The sequence below is a fragment of the Schistosoma mansoni genome, chromosome 2 (assembly GCF_000237925.1).
Source record: "Schistosoma mansoni strain Puerto Rico chromosome 2, complete genome".
NCBI lineage: Eukaryota > Metazoa > Platyhelminthes > Trematoda > Strigeidida > Schistosomatidae > Schistosoma > Schistosoma mansoni.
Window position 1 is genome coordinate 15,346,008 of NC_031496.1, and position 14,383 is coordinate 15,360,390.

General features: G+C 36.9%; 1 protein-coding gene across 1 annotated transcript; it reads right to left on the reverse strand.

Moving 5' to 3' along the window:
• Positions 1–1,734: 1,734 nt before the first annotated feature.
• Positions 1,735–8,745, reverse strand: Smp_128840 (putative dna-directed rna polymerase II 19 kD polypeptide rpb7; the record flags this gene model as incomplete). Its single annotated transcript, XM_018795819.1, has 6 exons — positions 1,735–1,770; positions 5,169–5,240; positions 5,332–5,406; positions 5,438–5,648; positions 5,682–5,791; positions 8,665–8,745. The coding sequence occupies 6 exons, from the start codon at positions 8,743–8,745 to the stop codon at positions 1,735–1,737; spliced, it is 585 nt and encodes a 194-aa protein (XP_018650094.1).
• Positions 8,746–14,383: the final 5,638 nt, after the last annotated feature.

The window sequence follows — 14,383 nt, forward strand, 5'->3', positions numbered from 1 at the left end:
GCTAATTCATGAAAGTTAGTGTAACATTTCCGGTTTGACTCATTCGTTTCATTAAAAATTAAATCCTTCACAGTACTCAGGATGTTCAGTAGTGACATTTCTAGACACCATTTGGAAACAGAACAACAGGATGATACTATGAAATCTTTGAAGGTAGTCAACAGTCTCGTTTTCTAAAATCTACCGAAGTTCTTGATATCAAACAACTGAAATTGATATGACATGAAGAAAAGCCAAAATTAGACTGATTTACTCATTATGATTTTTATTTAACATTATTTCCGTTTTAATTCAATGTGGTGGTTATTCAGTGTAGTATTTGTTTTGTTTTCCAGTGTAATATTTTGTTATGTATAACATACGATAGTCTTGTATTAAATTAGCATGAACTATACTCAGCACGACATGCAGCATGTAATTTGGTCTAACTCTAAGTACTTTTCATATGTGTGATTCCATCCTAATCATTAATCAAAATGGGTGTACGAATCAATATATAAATGAGTGCGTTTTCGACCAGAGTCGTTGTGGTTTGGGGTTAATAAACCTTCACTTGTACCAATCTTTGTGTTCTTACTTTTGCGCTGTGGGAATTGCAGTGGTTCCACATTTTTGAGTATAAGTGATCCCGGCAACAATCAGCGACGACCAGATATAAAAATTGGTGACGCAATCATAACAGTCGACCACCAGACATAACAATTGGCAACGGTGATTTCGGAAAACAAAAAAGTTATAACATAAACCCAACTTGTTTCAAAGGATTCAGTCGTCATTCTTTCTTTGCCCTGGTAACATGACACATTTGATCAGTACATCCTCTGCCTGTTATTTGGTTACTTTGTCGAACCATTTTTAGACTCGATTCAAGCTGATAACCCAGTGAGCTATCCTCGTTTATCCCTAATTATTAATGGCTTTTATTCGTAACGTCATAACCGCCTTATGTCCTTTGATACTGTCAATGTCTTTTGTCCATGCGTACTATTATGATGCATAATACCACATTCTACTCAGTCGTTCAACTTTATTTTAATCTTTGATAAACCACAGTGATAAGCGTTCATACCAACATTCAGCCAAATTAATCGTTTTCTAAAGCTTTCTGTAATTCTATTTCAAAACCATACACATTAAACGAAGCTATTGATAACCTAATGAAATAAAATGAAGTCAAGCTATTCAGCTCAAAACACTGTTCTGAAAGTGATAGATACAAATATAATTATTAGTGACGAAACGACATTAGGAAATAGCCAAAACGCTTGCTAAATTACAGACAACGAATACATTTGAGTTGCAGGTTGATGCAGAGGATTAGTACAAGCGCAAAACTCACCCTTAATGTCAAGACAACTTTAGAACAACACTTGATTGTGTGCGAATAAGTTTACCGTTAAGCAGAAGGACGTGAAAAATGAAACTCACAGAGACCATCCTAAAATCTTGGGAATAAACAATATACTATTGATCACTTTTCCTTCCCGTGTTGCTAATAAAAGCGGCATTTCTGACTTATGTACTTTTATGCAGATTTTATGTTGATATATTTGTTTCCCTGATATACTGCGGAAATAAGAAAGTACTAATAGTCACTAACAAACACATATTTATACAAAAAATATATATATTTACAGTAGAATCGATCGCCATATTTGTACAAAAGCAGTTATCCTCGAAACGATTTCACTGGAAGATAGTCTGAACAATATGATGTTCAAGTCGAAAAATTTATTAAAATTCAACAGTTTGGAAACTAAGTGCATGGACCTAATAGACGATTGAAAAAAGAATAGAATTAAAAATAATAACCGAAAGGATAATTAGTGATATAAAAGTAACTTTCTTTAGAATGAAACTTGAGCAATTAATTAAAATCAAGACAATCATATTTATTTCTGTATGAAAGGTTTCACCCAACCATTAGAATATGAACTTCGTCTAATCCATTTTAATGAGTAAAATCAATCAATGACACATAACTTAACCTTTACATGTCATCTAAATAAAGGTAATCAAGTAACATAACAAAAATTCGTTCTTAACATATGAATCGGGAAATATTATTCCAATTGCGTTTCATTGATTAGGAATATCTTAGTTGTACAGTAGAGTAAGAAGTACTCAACCATGTGCATAAAATCTTAATCAAAACAAAGATATTTCAAGATGATGCAGAGTGAAGAGTAACTGTTGTGTTATCTACTGACATCAATCACGTGTCAAGTAACTAAAGTGAATTGAATTTCGTGAAAACATGAATATTTGGCTTATTCAAAAGACTTTCTTATGTCCCTGAACCCAACATAAAAAAACCTTAAACATACAGGAAGATTTTACTATGCACTATAGAATTTGCAAGACATCAAAACGGAGAACGATGTAGAAGAGTAATTTATTTTATTTATTTGAACACATAAATATTGGTACAAGGGGCGCCAGATATATATGCGCCACACAAAAAATTGTCATTTCATATTTTTGTGAGGGCTATGATACTGCCTGGGTGCCCAAACTGAAACAGGTGGTTTTCTTAGGGGGCCACACCCCGACCATTCGACCTAAAGGTCTGATCCACAAGGCAGTGGAGCATCGTGAGGAGATGCAGTCCCATAGTAGCCTGTGACCAACGATTGGTTCATACGCTTTTCGTCCTCTCCATTTCGTAAACACACCGCCACGAGAAGGCAGTGAGCAGGACTTCCCTGGCAGAGGCTGTATACGCGTGGCCGTGTGAGAGCATTTCGACAGAGAGGGCCCTCTCCACTCTCGGCCGTACCAGGGCATTTAGCAAACCCTGAACCATTCACTACACACAAATTTTAAGAAATACCCAGACAAACGGGTAAATAAGACCTCGATGACAAATGAGACCGTTTTATGTATGAATGCTTACAAATAAACGATTCAGAGGTATACATAGTTGAGGCTACTTATTGATATAGGTTTAATGTGACGAAATAAAATATATCACTTGTAGTTTTTGACGGAATTGACCATCTAATGATATAGAAACACTATCTACATTTGTTAGGATGTTTATAAATGTGAACGATGCGCCCTCAAATATTATCACTAGGAACACAAAAACTAGCTCAAGTAGCATGTATTGAGGTTTTGCATTGTAAAACTAAAGAACTTTCAGAGCAAATCGAAATTCAACATAAAATAATTGCTATTATTTATATTGGTGCAACAAATACTTGGTAAGACATAGGTAAACGAAAGAAATATTTGAACCAGTGACCCAAATCGTTACACAAATATCAACTAACAATCAAATCAGTGACTGAGAACTGCCTTTAGATTGATGCTACATATATGAAATATTTGTTTCTCAATTTTCTACTGAAACAATATAAAAACACCAATCGGAATGATATATTTACATACATAATTCAACTTAACTCACCAAGATAATCATCCATTAGTGTGCCGACGGCGAACTATGAAAAAAATCAAAGTCCAGGTCAGGAATATAGAAGTAGTACAGAGATAAGCGCTTATGACTTATTAAGTCTTTACAGACGACTAACTTGTATGGATAAAAGAACTGTGAAATACAAAATCGTAATATTTACTGAAAAAAAGACTATTTCCGACCACAAAGCAATAATAATATCAACCTACAGAGAAGAAATAATATTCATTTTTACAAAGGTATGCACGGCGAAATTTAAAACTATGATTTGAAAGATTGAAATAATTATAAGTGAGTTTATTCGGTTGTCCTCAAGCGAATTCTTTATTTATTTATTTAAACACATAAATATTGGCCCAAGGAAGCACCAAACAAATATGCTTCACATAAATCATTCGATTTGTGTGAGGGCTGGAATACTGACCGTGCGCCCAAACCGAAGCAAGCAAGCGAATAAATACACGGAATTACAGTACATCTTACGGCTTATATTACTGCAGAGATCAGTTTCTTATAATAAACAGGCACAAATGTGCATCGACCGAGGCTCCTGTAGCATGTCAGCAGGGCAAGATGATAGAGTATATCTCTCCTTCTCTACAGATGACGTAAGTTGGCAGAATCCAAACGAGCTTTCTGAATCCGTGTCGAAGTTTCGTCAGACACCAACCCATTAGGGCTGATCAGACTTCCAAGATAAGTGAAGTTGTCGACGTGTTCGACTACCTCACTCCCTATCCTTAGTTTAGGTGTTGACGCAGGCCAGTCCTGGAGCAACAATTTACATTTAGAGGGGGAGAAACGCATCCCAAGCATCCTGGCATTGTTGCTCAGTGATACCAAAAGACTTTGCATTTCATCAGCGTCTTCACCAAACAGGACTATGTCATCTGAGTATTATAAGGCAAGAAGTGGACCTCCTGGTAGATCAACTCCCGAAAATTCAGACGGCGAGATCGTTATTTCAAGCAGTAGGTCTATGATGAAATTGGACAAAAACGGAGATAGTGGACAGCCATGCTAGACACCATTTGAGATTGCAGAATCAGATGATAGTTCGCCATAAGCTCTGACTCGACTGGTAGTGTTCGAGTCAAGTTCGGGCTCGTTCGGGATCTAAATGCTGCAGCTAAATATTGGTCTATAAGTATAAAATATAAGCGAGACTATAATTTGTGAACGAACCAATCAGGTATAAGGTAACACGTCTCGAATTTTGGCGCGAAATTCATTCATCCATTTGGCTAAACAGTTTTGGAATTTTAGATGATATCAATTTGTGATGAGAACCTTAATTCTGAATCTTAACCTTAACCATCAACTGTAAATCACAGTTCTAATTCCCCACACTGGTTTATAATGAAGGAATGCTGAAAGCATGACTCAAAATGGAGCGAGGTTTCTTGATCACTTTGAGGAATACTTGTAACATTGATTACAGATTGCTACCGAAAGGATTGTCGGGTATCATTTGTGGTCAATGGGAAACAGGCACTTCTCTTGACAATATGAAACATACATTAGCATAATTTCTTAGTATGATAACAAAACTTAGGTCTGTCAGTCAGTTACAAATAGAGCAGAATCTGACAAAAATGTGTCGCTCCAAGTTGGGTTTACAAAATGTAACTAAATGAAAAACGGAAATATGAAGGATCGACTCATTTATAAGTGAGACAGTGGTCTCAAACACCTCCTAAATTAACTGGTTATGTTGGATGAAATCCTTAAAATAAGCGAAACTTACGATATCACTGGCGTCAACTCGGAGACCAATTATGCGGATTCTAATGCGATCTTCAATCTGCACTGTTTGGGTCTACAAGACAAACGCATAACTCGGCAGTGAGTACAATATAAAAGAATAGTGGTGATGAATCTAATCTATACTATTACATGGTAAAACATACCTCTTCTTCATCTTCATCGTTGAGGCCATCGGTGGTTGTCTCAGCACCTTCAAATTTAATATTGGAAGGGACAGACTGGGAGATGCATTAATTAATGGGTACATACATATTTAGAAATAAAAATAGTGAGAGGACCAGCTTCCGCAAACACCCCAACCTTAGTAACCTGGGTAACGATAGCATCGACGACCTCGCCCTTGAACGGCCGATAGACGATGGCACGATATACTATACGGTATTGCACAAATCCTCTGTTTGGCTGTATTATACCAGCACCGATATGCTCTATGTTTGTGACAGCGATGATAAAGCCATACCTGTACATCAACTATGAGAACAGCATGACTTACTTTCCGGAGCAAGTTCCTTCGACGTCTGAAAACAATTTGGTTTTCACTGTTTCTGTTAGATTCGGTCCAAAATATTTAGGGTGTAATAATATTTCATGTTCTAACTTTATCTACAAAGAGAAATACATTCTAGATAAATATGACACTACATGGTAAAACATTTTGGTTTGTACCGTCCCTTTTGTTTTTTCGGGAGCTAGTGAAGGGGTCCACTAATTAGTTTGAGAGCTAATTCCAACGACTGGGCAGAAGAACAATTCCTTTGTTAAGCCATTGTATTTTGAAACAAAAATTATCTATGAGTGCGCTGGAGCAATCCGAAACTTTAGTGAAAGAAAGCTTAAATATAATACACTTCAATTCTGTTAAAAATAAAACTAGTTTAAGTGAACTTCAATTTCACCCGAACTTACAGTTCAAAAGAGTTCTGATGAGTGTACATGATTGGAAATGGACTATTTATACTGCCTTGAAGTGCCTAGGAGTTTGCATATTAGTCTAAATCCTATAGTGTATGATAGCAATATCGACCCAGTTTATAAAAAAGTTTAGTCGTTATTCATCCTTTCCAGAATTTCATCAAATCCCTACAACCATTGTTATTGACCTTTTTTCAGAAATACCTTGATTTCATTTTTATACTTAGTTTGTCAGTGATTATTGTTAGCTAAATACAACGCTACGTATATCACATCTATTTACTTACGGACACATGAACAGACCGTTAATATACCTGTCATATACACTTGTAAATTTTACTTTACACCGCTACACAATCGAATAAACTCCATTATTTTGAAGAGGAGACAACTTGAATGCAGCTCCCTTATAACCTATATATAGATATGTATTCCCTTGTACGTTGTCAAGTCATTTTTATATGTTTACTTTTACTAAACATGGATAATAACTAAGTATTTGTATTTTGGGCCCATTACGAGTAGTAGCAAGACTTAATAATCTTTATTGTCTAGGTAAAATTCAGTACTTAACTAGTTTCAGTGGCTCAGTGTCTGCCAACATTTCTGTATTCAGTATGAAATGTTTATCATTTGAGGATGTACTTCACTTGTGGTTTGACTGTTTGTTTCCGTTGCACTAGGCCTTACAAATGTACAGATGCATGTGTCATCCCCTGCTGTATTTCACTAGCCATGGCTCTCGACTGCTCTGACAGATAACTCAAGGTATTACTCCTTTGTCACACCTTCCATTACTAGGTGTTATTGTGATTCTTCAAATTTCGAAACAACACTTGAAGCTAACCAATACAAATGATTTATGCCGATGGTCGGGACAACCCAAGTTAGATCGAAACGGTTAAGAGCGTGTCTCTCGAAGATGCACTAGTGTTCAATAAATTACCATCAGTAGTTTGTCCTGAACTCACATAGTTATCAGTATTTTCATGCATTAAGAGAACTTTTGATATTAGCATTGCTAAATCTTATGACGACTAGGCAATGAACAGGTCGATCAAATCTCCCCATAACTATGTTGCCGAGACGCTGAAAAGTGTTTTACCTAGGAAGGCGACTAGTGGCAAGAGATGCGTCGCAAGGCATTCCCATTTGTGATCTTGTGCGGATATGAGGTCGAGTGTCTTCAGCTAGGGCATGTCCAGTGAAGCTAACAAGGTCGACATCAATGTTGAAGAATAACGAAATAATAAGTTTTACGGATGTTTTGCTCTAACAGAGGAGATGGATAACCAATCATGGTAATACGGTCGAAGTCGGTAAGAAAGTCAGATCTACTGTGTATGCAAAGACCGAAATTTCAGTATTTGGTTTGAACGCAATAGCAATGAACTAGTTCATTTCATTTCATTTCAAATCACGGTCTTCCGAATAGCCTATGAAGCGTTTGTGAGTGAATAGTATTGAATTACGCATAACAAACAATTTGCCCAGTTCAAAAGGTTCTAATGTTGAAAGAAAACAAATTATATTGAAATTTCAAGACACCTCAAACAATACAGACTGTGGTATGCGGCTAGAGGATTTTACAGAACGAAATAACGTCTTAAACAGCAAAAGGGATGATTAATAAGTACCTGGTAACGGATAACTGTATTTCCAAAAAATGGAAAGAAAAGAAATGAAGAAATGACAATACCGTCCTGCGAAAATACTTGGGAGGGAATTTCGGCGCATCCTTTCCGTCACAGAAGATGCCAAAAAAGCTCGAATCTATAATGCCGGGTACAGCTGTAAGTGAAATGGCCGTTTGGGATTTTAATGGATACGTATTATCTACCTGTAAAGCAACAAATAAAATTTCAGAAATTATACTCTTTTCTTTTCATGTTTCAAAACACCAAATAGTTGAGGAATGAGACGTTGTATAGTTCGTAAGGGATTGACTGAGAGATTCAACAAAATTTTTGCGAAAACAAATAGGGTAGAAAAAAAGTATAGTTATGAATTTAGGTAGATATTGGATGAATATGAAATACAATTCGTTCGCAGTGTTCAGTAATTTTATCCTTAAGTTCTGTCATAATGCTAATAACCGTGTTGGGAGTGCATATAACAATTTGAAGTTGTGATAATGTGAAACCAACACGTTATTCCACCACTTTTAGGAAATACAAAAATCGGCGAAGGAAAGACGAAAGTAAGTCACTGTATTGAGTGTTATTTGTGTTCATCAAAGGTAATATATCAGACAAAAAAGTTCATAGCTTCTTCCAAGAAGACTAACAGAACGTGTGGCCTCCGTAGGCGTCAGAGATTACGAAAGACAAGGATTGGTGTATGTATGAACTGGTCAATATGCATCAGTTTTGTTCACAGAAATCAGCCACTGAAAAATGACATACAAGAAGGTATACGCACCTGCTAATTTCTCCGAACAGTTAGATTTATATACAAACACATGTACTTGGGCGCATTCCTTTTACTGAATTTACAGACAAGTACGCTCACAATAATCTACATGAATGCAGTCGGTGTTTTGCAGAGGTGCAAACGTAGAGTACCGTTCGTGAGTTGGATCTATGAACACGCATAGAGCCAACTCCCATGATCATCTTGAGTCGGACCAAGCGTTCGAGGACCATAACAGAGGAATTAGGAGATTGAAAGATGGATGGTGGACAGAGTATATATTGACAGTAGATAGTGGGATTTGGGATTTGGTAAATGACGAAACGTTCTAATTGAAATATTTGCTGTATGAAAGTTGCCACACAGACAATGAAACGCAGTCACTGCTTTTTTCGAAGTCTAAGATGTTACTGTCCTATCTGCCCAATTTTATGACTTATCTGATGTTATGATGAGTATTAGTTCAGTTCTCTTGTTGCAGGCATTACAACTTCCTATTCAAGCCGTCCAATTATTCTGTGGTGACATTCGTTCCAAACCACACGGTCTTTGAAGCTGAACAAACAATATCTTGGGAGACTTACACTTAACATTGAGCACATGGAGATCAGAAGAGATGAAACAGGAATGCGTAATATAAACGGCATGGGTTAGTTATGTTAGCATGGTCGCATCATGAATCTCCTTGAACTTTATGCTAAATATATTGTTAAATCATAAGCCCGAAACCATATCAATACAGTCCGTTAGAAAGACGTTTTTGGGGAGAGGGGGTGAAGTCATGGGGAAGCCAGGTTCCTAACCCCTCAAAGATTACAGCAATTCTGGGTTACTATGGACAGAAAAATTGACAACCAATCACTGACATTAGATTAGCGTGTAGGCAATTAAAATATGTACATATGTATTCTTGAGGTTAGTCGAAGATGATTGGAGAGACTGAAGACAGGGTAAGAAAAAGCTCATTGATCTGAACCAAACCATCCACTGTCAGTCATATTGAATCAATCAACTTTTACACAAAAAGGAACGAAATTTATCATTATGGCGATGGTAACTGTAGAATTTAGTCCTAGGTCGTTTACACTGTGCTATCTCTTGATTTGCGTTTTCATTAATTCATATGAAGTTTCTGAAGATCGTCTCTCACATTCTTGTGATATTTTACCATAATTTTCGTCATGGTCCTGCTAATGTTTAACATATATTAAGTTTGTCACCAGCGTTGTCCTAAAAAAGTTTACGCATTTACGTTGAAGTTTTGTCAGAAATTATCACCTACATCTTGCGTGAACTTCATTCGTATTCGCCTACATATTAAGGATTTTTTTTCGTAAATATCTAGTTTCAGATAGGTTAGATGAACTCATTGCCCAGTAGCTTACGTCGCCTGATACCAGTTCGCATATTTTAATATGAACGGTTTTTTGGTGGACCATTACATTATATTTGTTTAACCTCTCTGGTTAGTTACGCATTATATGGTCATTTGCATCTTTAGTCATAATTCGGTGGAGCCAGACCATCTAAAAATTGAAAATAGATTTAAAATGCAACATACAATACCCATCACATGCAATTGCTTATTATTGAATTTAAATGTAAACATCAGTTCGATATATAGGCACTATCAAATGGACACGTTCAGTCACCAACACTGGTGACACTCTTAGAAATGTTTACTTTTCACCGTTTTAAACTATGTAACATGCATTTAATCGTCAACTGACTAAGTGCAAGCCACTGTCAAGCCAAAACATTAACCACTTGAGTTATCATGGATATCAATGTTTTCAAACAATTCGCCAATATGTGATTTCGGTAAGTTTTCTCTCATTCTCCATGAATAAAGTGATGTATAAATAGCCATTGTTTGATAAATAAACAAATTATGCTAGTTCTAGATGTAGAATTCGACATCCCCTTTAATGTATTCATACAGTGGATTGAAAACAACCGTTGAGTGTGGTCTATTTAAATGGTCACAGTCTACTCTCACTGAAGTGGAATAGTGTGAACTCCTACTACACGTCAAAGTCACACTACGCGGTTAATATCTTGCGTGAATTACCCTGTCGTTGTATTCAGATTTTGTGGCCACTTTAATAACCGCACAACAAGACACAACGTTATAGATGGAATGTGTTTGTATGGAGTTGGCTTGAGGAACAGAGTGAGGTTATTGCCGTATGGGCCGGTCCATGGTGTTGTAGTGATAAACAAAAAACCCGAAATAAATAGTTCTGTAAGTCCTCGACATTTGATGCTGACCTGATTGGTTCTAATGGACACATCTAGCTCAAGGCGCTTGGTCACGCAAATAAACCAGATCACTAATACCCCGTGTTACACATCTACATCTGTTAGCAGCTTAAACCAAACTCATCACGCGATATCGATAGCCTTTAGAATATAACTTCGAACCTCTTCACTTCTGATTTCTGGTCAGACTGCGTTGGCACACTTCGATTATGTAGATGTTACTGGTAATAGCGTTGTCAAACTTCGAATACTTGTGGCATCCTTAGCGTTTTATTGATTGCTGCACGTTGATTGTCCTCGACCTTGACGATGGTCAGTGAACTGTTCGGCTATCACCAACCTGCTTGATGAGGGTTCGAATAAGGTCTACTGAAATTCCTCTGGTTACGTCCACAACATCATGCGAAAGGGAAGACATGGTATTTCACTGTAGTGTTAAATCTAAGTCGCTGCAGGTCTTCAAATTTGCCACCTCCCTATTTTCTTCGAATGGCTTTGACCCTGAGTCAGTTGTAAACCGTTGAAATATCATGTTGGATGGGCTATGGTTAAATTATTTTCTTACTGTCATGATTTGATCTGCGCACATTTCAAGAAAGACAGTCATATTTTTCCTCTGAGTATATTTTACAATGCTGAATGTTTAATTACGCATCAAGACTACCGCTTTAGCTTTAACTGAATTTATTTCAGTTAAGGAAATCTACGAAAGCAACTTTTGTTCTAAAGTAATTTATCGTGTCTACTTATTGAGTACAGGCATTAAAAAGGGGGACAGGTATCCTTTTCTCGTTGAGCATATCTTTTACTACTTTTTCCATCCAAAGGTGTTAGGGTCTTTTTGTATCTGCTGAGATTGGATTTTTCAGTGTTGTTAGGTACAGTTATATACCGACCTCTTTTGTGTTCAGTGTCTAACATTTATCAAGCCTTAAAAGACACTTTTTCTAGATATCAGTTTGCGCAGTTTTTCTTCTGGTGGGATCACAAAGCAACTTAACGGCGCAAGTGAAACATCGTTGTGGCAGAACTGCATACTATTTCCCGGTTGATGATGTGATGCAATGTGACAACTGTAATGAACGGTATCACAATGTATGCACTGGAGTCACACCGACTGTACATAAAAAGTGCCGCAAGCTATTATCTTGTTGGTTGTACAAAACGTGGTGTTCTACAAAGTCTCCGCTGATTCTTAAGGCCGCTGAGCTGCTGAACATAGCTACAGAATTGCCCTGAGATAAACAGGTAGCAACAGATGAGCAGATTCCAGTCTTCGAGGATACTGAAAGTTACTTTTGGTTCGGCTGAAGAAAGAAACCTGATACTAGAAAACTCTCACAAAGTGATCGGATCTGGCGTAAGATCCTATTCGAAGGTTTTGTGTGTGAAAACCCCTGCATGCATACATTTGCAGCTTTTTCTCATTGCTTTTTTTAGTTGTACATTTTGTTAGTCTTTTTGATGCCATTTGAGATTGTTATGTTTCATTTTATAAAAGTTTTCTCACTTTTCTTTCCAACAGTATTAAAAGAGAATGAGCAAAAATAGAAATATTTGAGAGCAGCCGAAGTGGTGAAAAAAACTTGTACTTAAGGATTTTCAAACGATAAAAGCTATGGGCCAAACGATCCCCAATCCACTTTGGGTAGTAAGGGAAAGTTTTCCACAGAAGTAAATTAATGTCACGTAAACGCTTGCAATCTAGAAAATAAAATGTCGAAAGCTCAATACAGTGGTAGATATGAAAAATTCGAACGGCATTGCTGTCTCAGAAACATGGTTGACATCAAAAGTGTATGGTGGTGAAATTCAGCTGAATGGTTTTTTGTCCAATATGGCTGACAGACTAGACATGGGGAAAGGTGGGGTTATCTTGTACACGAAAAGTACCCTAACCATACGAGCTGTCGAGACAATGCACATGATTCAGGGACATGTGAGCTGATGCGTCGCAGTATGAAATGTTAACGGCAAGATATTGAATTAGTTGTATTATACGGCAATCCAGAATGTGTAATGGATGACTTCCCTTTAAGCAAACTCGAATCCCAGTGTAACAGGGGCAAAAGCCATATAGTAGGTGACTTAAATGCACCATCTATAAATTGGAGAAACTTAGAAGTAGAGTCAACAACAACACTAATTTATTGGCAAATTTTCGAAAACCACAACCGTCTTAGCTTTATTTCAGCACAATGGGGATCAAGCCACATAAAAATAGTGATAATTTATTCTCAAATAACAGTCTGTTGCATGGGTCGTATAAGTTTAAACGCAAGATCAATTTGTTACAGAAGATACAGTCTTCACTGTAGTAGGTCACTTAGTTCGATATTTTATAAGGTGCATTGGTCATAGAACTATGGGGAATAGCACTTCTCACATATGAATGTAAATAATATTATTAAAACCCGCATTGTCAATATGTCGGCACGCTTTGTGGTGGTTGCATCGCGACGCGCCACTGACGATCTGGAATAAATCCACATAAACTCGAGAGCTTCTAGAAACCGCGACCTTATATCCTTCTGGAACATCTGAGGCATCAATAATGACTCAGGACGAAGTCACCCGCTACATATGTGTTTTCGGTGGCATATCTCAAGGGAAGCTGAAAAAGAGGGTGTGGAAAAGAAAGGTCGAGAAGCGGAACGGACAACGTTTATGCCTATTAAAGTTGAGCCATTTACAGAGGTGTAGTTAAGGTATGACTGCTTAGTCTAATTCCCTTTGATTAAGGTAATTTTTAAGCAAGAGCATTCTAATAGGTTAGAGAAAATAAGCGTAAATAAGATACGAGTGGATGAAGAACTGTATAAATGGAGGTGATTAAAAAAAGCTGTAAGTATAGGATTATGTGTAGTTTAAAATATGGTGCTGAAAACAGTATTCCGATACACGAATGACCATCTACCTTTGTTGTAGAAGCTATTTCAGCTCATTCTTATTTTTATTGATTTTATAGGGTCATGAGTAGTCTACGTTATTAGTGAGTTGTCTAGTCTTGCTTGTAATAGGGTTACTCGGTAGGAAGTGAAACCAATTTAACTGTCGAAAATTCGATTCAAAGAGGTGTTTTGTATAATAAGTTGGCATCAATATCATTGATTCGCGACATCCCATTTGACCATAAGCAGCCGTAATTCAATAACATATTCTGCTCTAGAGATATGGGTGGATCGAAGTTGTCTCTTCACCATCATGTTTGCTGGTTGGCAACGCCACCCTCCCTCCTTTTGTGATGTTAAGCTCTCTTACGCCTGTAATATGTACGAATATTGTTTTACTCTAAGCTCCTTGTTAGAATACAATGTCTCTACTAGTTCCATGTTACAGGCAGATCAGATGGTTACAGCTTCTGTATTGTGGGTTAGATTTCCACTTTGCATATCAAACTGCTATGAAGATAACTAATGGTATAAGTTATAAAACATAGGTCAGATTGTATGTGGTTTAGAGATGATAAGGATAGATAGCAAATCAAAGAAAATGAAGGAGTTTAGAATCAAAAATTTTCAGAGTAAGAAAACAAAAAATTGAGCAACTCAGAGGAATGTAGTACATTGTGAGCTTCTTATGATCGGCTATAGTTGGTCAGTATTCATG